Source organism: Zea mays, chromosome 1, assembly GCF_902167145.1.
Source record: "Zea mays cultivar B73 chromosome 1, Zm-B73-REFERENCE-NAM-5.0, whole genome shotgun sequence".
Lineage (NCBI taxonomy): Eukaryota > Viridiplantae > Streptophyta > Magnoliopsida > Poales > Poaceae > Zea > Zea mays.
Window position 1 is genome coordinate 22,443,932 of NC_050096.1, and position 6,585 is coordinate 22,450,516.

A 6,585-nucleotide genomic window follows, 5' to 3' on the forward strand; every position below is an offset into this window, starting at 1 on the left:
ACTTCCATATCTTAGATTTCAAGGGTTGCTCTTAACTCGTTCTTACTTCCGCTTTACTTTGAGCCTTCGTGGTAATGTTCCAAGGTCCAATGGTCTCCCAATGGATATATGTAGAGCTGGAAAAAAAAATCTCGAGTCTCGAGCCAGCCGAGCCAAATCAAATTTTTGAGTTTGTTGGTGTAGCGAGCCAAGCCGAGTCGGCTTGTTCTGACTCACGAGTCGTGCCAATATAATCAACCTATAAAATAATTATGGATATTAAATTATTTTATAGATATCTGATTTTTCCCTTAACCTTTGATGATGGATATATAGCAATTTATAATTTAGATTACTTATAATATTGAATGATAATCATATATTTTACATTTATATAATATAAAATCACTATATAATATAATATTATTTATCAAGTTGTAGTTCGCGAGCCAAGCCTCCTACTTCAGCTCGTTGAGTGGACAAGCAAGCCAAACTGAACTCGCCTGGTTTTTAGCCCTAGACATATGAACTTGGATTTGCTAGAAGAGATGTGTGCCAGGTAAAATAGGCAAAATTCCTTCGCTTGGCGAAGTCTCATCCAACCCAATCCTGCCCCCACCCTTAAAATTGATGTTACTATATATCACAGAGAGCAAAATTTACATGCAGATAAGAGATAACATGTTCCCGTATTATATCAGATGAGCATAGTTAAATAAGAGGCCATAACCCAGAAGCTGCATTGCACTACTTACTGAAAGTGGGCAGCTTTTCTAAGCCACAACCACAATTTCTGCAAGTCACCCAGCAGGAGAGAGAGAGAGAACCTGCTATTGTTATTTTTCTTTTGTACAAAAAGAATTCCCACAGGATCCAAAAGTATAACCCCTACCCCCACCCCTTCGACCTCCCACCGTTAAACGTGTGCCTCATGACAAATGCCAATGCGACATCCGCTTCAGCAGCTAAACCTGGCATAGCTGGTGCGCTCTGTTCCTTCCAAAATTCAGTTTTGTGACTTTGTGACTTGTCCGATCCCTCAGCCTTGCTGTCCTAGAATGATGAATTGTCATCATCAGAGTCGTTCTCCCTTCGTTGTCCATACACATTTAGAATTGGCAGTGAGGTGGCTGGAATGCGGAAAGACCTGGCGGACCCAACGACTGTTCTATCCTGCTGCAACCTGCCAACCTCCTTGCAGACATGATCCAACGTCGAGAGGAAGTCCCTCACCACCATGAATATTCTGAGAGGGTGCGGTTCCTCTTTCACGGTGTCACCGTGGAAGTACTCGGTGATGTCTTTTACTCTCATCAAGGCCCTCTTCTCCTCCCCTCTGACTTTCTCTATCTCCGCCTCAGCTTTCTTGAGAAAACTTTGCATTGTCGAAAAGAACTTCTGGCCTTGAGTGCATTGTCTCTCGAGCTGCAAGACCGACTTGATCTTTTCAAGACCTGTTTCTAGCTTATTAACATAACCATGCAACACATCGAAGTCCATCATAGCTGCTTTCTTGACATTTCCTAGCTCACTGCTAAGCCCAGAGACAAGTTTCAGGCCTTGCTTCCGTAACTGCTCGTCTTTAGAGCTACGGGTAATCATGGCACTTTCTTTTTCTGATTTTGCATCTTCTGATCGAACGATTTCTTGGACGACAAAATGCAACAGCGTTGTTTTACCATCAGTGCCCTTGACATCAGCAAGTTTTAGGAGAGTGTCAAGCTTGAAAGCTTTTGCCTCACCCCGGTTTGTGCCAACATTCATCCGGTTCCCAGTTCTCAGCACTGCTTCGAGCAGTTTCAGGAACAACCTGCTGCCTCTAAGATCTTCGCAGGCTGCCTGAAAACAAGTGAAGAAATCTTAGGTACCTATTAGTCTAAATCTGGAGTTTCGATTGATACACAGGTCAATGATAATGTCACTGATCAAAATGATGGAAGTGAACGAAGGATCAATGCAGCATCAGTTACCATTTTAGCGTACCTCTAGTGTCTCAAAAGATTTCATTAAGTAATTTATTTCGGACTCAAAATTGGCTCGGTATAGCATGGCATCAACTCTCTTGAAGGCAAAAGGTATATCAAGCACAGATTTGAGAAAGCGCTCTGCAGAACCAAGCTTCGATGTGTCATCATTATAATCTTGTAGTTTGAGTTCTTCCTCTTTAGTAGGAGCCATCTTGACTAAAGTCTCCAAAAGTTCAGTCCCCAAATATTCAGTGTTGCCTGTTTAATAATACAGTAGAAATGACAAATTAATGGTTTATGAGCTATATTTTATAGAGATTTATATTTTAAACGTCAAAACAGCTAAAACAGCAACAGACACCACCGCGCCAGCGTAAGTCAGTAAACTGATTTACATGTAGCACTCGGCCTTTCTGTGTAGAAAAAGAGCAATCTGTAAAGAGAATTTGACTAAGATGCACTAAAGCTTGAGTTCAAAAGAATCATTGTCATAAAAGAATAGTTATGACTGAAAAAAACAAAATCCAAAACAAGTACTAATCTGTAGAGAGAATTTGACTAAGATGCTCTAAAGCTTGAGTTAAAAAATCATTGTCATAAAAGAATAGTTATGACTGAAAAAACAAAACCCAAAACAAGTGCTATTTTTCCTGCTTAGTTTATCTTTGTATGTCAAAACCATCATCAATATTCACTGATACCATTCCCTACAGTAGGTGAAAAAATATTCAGTGTAGAAATCAATGGATCTTTGTCCTATAGAGATTTCATATCCTAATGATCTGTTGAGATTGGGTTATAAAAAAGCATGATTTCTGTTATTTTCAACACATCTTAAGTATCTGTCGCTATGGAACTGGTATGCCAATCAAGCTCCAAAAGGAAAATATTATAGAAAGTTATGAGTCGCTGATATCTGAAAATAATGTTTTACCAAAGCATCTAGATGCTAATACCAAGAACAGTCGATGATGGCAAACCCAAATTGTGACTTAAATATAGAAACGAAAAAGGGAAGTCTTATTTTAGCTAGATTTTTAAATTCATTTCAATGTTTTCGGTATCAAAACAGCCAAAGTACCTTCAGCAAGAAACATTAGCCACTGAATTTATCCAAACAAAAAATCAGCGCTGCAAAGACCCAAGGAGCAGTGTAGTGACACTCACCATCCAACAGTGCATCAGAGACCTCATCGCGTGTAACATTCAATGCACGGAGCAGGATGGCGATATTCTGTGCTTTCTTGGGGTCAAGAACCCTCTCCTCCTGCCTGAACGGTGGGACGGTAGTCTTCCTTCCCGCATCTCTCGGCGGCGCGGTTGGCGTTGAGTTATTCATGAACAATGCCTCGATCATGCCCTCATCCAACCTGAAAGAAATGCCTTCAACATCACGTATATTCACCAGCCATTAACAGCGCATGCAGTATGAACTATGAAGCAATATCTCAACTGGAATGAGCAGCTTGACTTCAGCTGGTCCCAGACCATGGCGCGGTCGGAGGTCGCCCGCACCTTATCCCAGTGCAGCGGCTTCAGCTTCGGCCGTGGCTCGTCGTTGCCAACGATACCGTCTGCCACGTAATCCTGTTTACGCATCGACGCGCTCCCGATACTATCCTCTGCCGTTGTCGCCGTGATCGGCATCGGCATGGCAATGCGGGGGCCCTCAGGTGGCAACGGCTTGAGCAACCGGCGCCGCGACGTCGGCTCGGAAGGGGAAGGCGGCTGCGCGGGCTTCAGGAGGGTATTAGATGGAATCATTGGTGGCGGCGGCGGCGGAGGAGGAGGTTTTGGAGCTGTCATAATAGACTTCGGCGGTGGCGGTGGAGGAGGTGGCGGCGGTGGTGCTTTGGATGGTTGCACCGATCGCGGGGACGGCGAGATTACCTGTTTGATGTCAGGGGTCGAGCCAGCAGAGAAGCGCGTGCGCGGGGGCGTACGACGGGACCGCGCAGGGGGTGGTGTCGGCGCAGCAATAGCCGTGACCGGAGGAAAGCAGTCGCTGGTGAGGCTGGGGAGGCTTCGGCGGGACGCGGTGGTGGTGGTGGGCGGGCTGGACGCGCTGGCCTCACTCCAGGTTTCGCCGCCAACCCCGCCGCCGCCGGAACCCCCGGAGCGCTGGCGCGGCGTGTAGTATGCATCGTCAGAGGAGCCCATTGTGGCCGCGCGGCGCAGCGGCGGGAGCGGCCGGAGCTCTGGGCTCAGGTTGTCGGTGGGCTCGTCGCGGCGCGCGCGCTCGCTGCGCAGCTTGCGGTACGGGGACCCAATGAGATCGGCGGCGGGGGACCCGTGGTGGCGGCCGGGCGTGGTGGGCTCCACCGTGCCGACGTAGAGGAAGTCAGCGGCCGAGGGCGCCGAGTGGTGGCGCGCGGACCCACGGTCGGGGCCGAGCAGCTTCTGCGAGTCCCCTCGGCGGCGCGCGCGGAGCGCGATGAGGAACGCGCACGCGAAGGCCAGCAGCGCGATGGCCGCGGTCGCGGCCGCCCCCGCCGCGACGATGGTCCCCTTGGCAGGGCCGCCGTGGTGGCCGCCATCACCAGACCCTGACGAGGCGCCGGCCGGGACGTTGGAGGCGACGGTGGTTGGCGAGGACGTCGTCGTCGTACCTCCGCCGCCAGCAGGGGCCACCGGTGGCGTGGGAGGGAAGAAGGCGCCAGGAGGTCCGTCCGGCGTCGCCGGGTCAGAGGAGAAGTCCGGCTGCGGCGATGGCGGCGGGGTCCACTCGATTGGGAACAATGGCTGGTGGAGCAGCCTCCTTGCCCCGCCTCCGCCGACATCGCCGGGCGACGACGCGGCGGCCGGCGAGAGACGGCAGCACAGCAGCAGCACGGTGCACGCTGGTAGCAGCATGACGGTAGTGGGAGGCATTGGCGGTGCAGCAGAAGGAGAAGGGGAAAAAAAAAAGTGAACCGAACGGCCGCGGCCTCGGCTTTCTACGGCGATAACATACAATGCTGCCCTCGGCGACAGTAACATACAATGAGGATAGAGGGAGCGAGCGTGGGAAGGGGAGTGGTGGATGCCGCCATTTTTGGTTCCGCCCGCGAGAGTGACATACAATGCTGCCTAGCCCTCGGCGGGGAAGATCAACCGTGCCGCTCACACGTGGCGCGGCAATCGGCTGCTTTCCGTTTGCTGTTTCCGTTCTTTTTTTTTCGTTGTTCTGTTTCTTCCCCTGACTTTCGCCACTTTGGATCTCACTCGCTCGGAAGAAAAGGAGATCCAATCATAAACTAAAGAAATTCCGGTTGTTCATACACGATTACAACCATGAACCGACGAAGGAAAGAAGGTTCATCGACACACTTTTGGTTGAAAAATGGAGATTTTATTTTGTTGCGGTGCCTTTGCAAATTCGGCATGCACTAAAAACAGGCGAAGGAAGGTTGGTGCTTTGTTCGTCGAGGAGGCAAGGAAATATTCCACACCGGGGCAACTAAACACACATGCTGAAAATGGTACCTGATTCTTTGCTTGCGAACAAAAGCTCGATGTGATCGATCTTCTGGGCAGAAAAAGGTCAGTCTAGTAATACCAGAGAGGTACAATGACGAGTGGGCCTGGTCCGGCTCGCTTGTTAGTTAGAATTCATTCCACTGACGTGTGGGGGCTCCGTGACAGTAGAAGGGCACGCCCATCCTGCTCCGGGCGTGCTGCGAGCCTGCGACTAGTACAATGCGACTGGCCGGTCCGCGAGCCGCCGCGACGAACAACTGATACAGCACGGAGAGCCGAGGACGAGGCAGATTTGTCCCGTGGTAGGCACGCAGCTGCTGTTCGACGCCGTCGCTTGCACGCCCATGCCTCAGCTGCTGTAGCTACCGCCGTTACTTTAGCAATGACACATGGCGTGAACCGCAATGATAAAAAAAAAAAAGCTGCGTCGCGCGAAAGCGGTGGTATTATTCGCGCGCGAAAGCAATGGTATTATATGTGTCGTTGATGCTAGTAAGGGTGCTCTCGCATCACATTGTATCATTCCACCTAGTTGGCCAGCAGGGATCTTGGACTGCTTTACTCGCTTTGCTAGTTAGTGATAGCTTGGCTTTAATCCAAAGTGTATTATACGGTGCTGATCTGGCCGGCCTGCTGGAGTGCTCCTCTCGCTCTCCGCTCGGAGATAGAGAGAGAGAGATTTGTTGCAGATGGTACAGGATAAAAATTCCTGTACCATCTTTGGTACGAGGAAGGCGACATAGGTGTCAAATACAGGTCAGGTCATCATTCAGGGAGAGCTCCCGCGAGTGTGAACATCTAACCAAATGTGGACTTTCTATCCTCTTTCATTTTTAGATAACGTAGAAAAATTTCCGGCTTTCCCCTCAAAAGAGGTTAGGGCCAACACAAATTGTTACATCACACTGCTCTATGAAGGGACATACCTCTTCATATAGCCACACATTAGCACACTAAAGGTTTTTGAAACTTAATAAAACCACTGAGATGATTACAAGGCAATCCTATTAGAAAACCTCCAACCAAAATTAACACAAAATTGCATGGCCACCGATTCCCGACGACGACATACATTCTTTATTAAAACTCCATCAGCTTCATCCTTTTGTAGCTAAGCCCAGAATCTAAGCCAGTGTGTACCTCTGAAAAGAACATGCAGATAAGTAAAACTTGAAACATT

The 6,585-nt window shown here is 49.0% G+C and overlaps 1 protein-coding gene across 1 annotated transcript; it reads right to left on the reverse strand.

Annotated features, from left to right (window-relative positions):
* Positions 1-600: 600 nt before the first annotated feature.
* On the reverse strand, positions 601-5,223 carry LOC103632209 (formin-like protein 8). Its single transcript, XM_008654033.4, has 4 exons — positions 3,400-5,223; positions 3,114-3,316; positions 1,963-2,204; positions 601-1,818 (listed from the first exon to the last, which is right to left on the reverse strand). The coding sequence occupies exons 1-4, from the start codon at positions 4,923-4,925 to the stop codon at positions 1,033-1,035; spliced, it is 2,757 nt and encodes a 918-aa protein (XP_008652255.1). The 5' UTR covers positions 4,926-5,223; the 3' UTR covers positions 601-1,032.
* Positions 5,224-6,585: the final 1,362 nt, after the last annotated feature.

Coding starts and splice junctions, on each gene's coding strand:
- LOC103632209 (XM_008654033.4), bottom strand. CDS start 4,925: ATGTTACTGTCGCCGAGGGCAGCATTGTATGTTATCGCCGTAGAAAGC. Junction 3,317..3,399: donor AAGTCAAGCTGCTCATTCCA/GTTGAGATATTG, acceptor CATTTCTTTCAG/GTTGGATGAGGGCATGATCG. Junction 1,819..1,962: donor AATCTTTTGAGACACTAGAG/GTACGCTAAAAT, acceptor ACTTGTTTTCAG/GCAGCCTGCGAAGATCTTAG.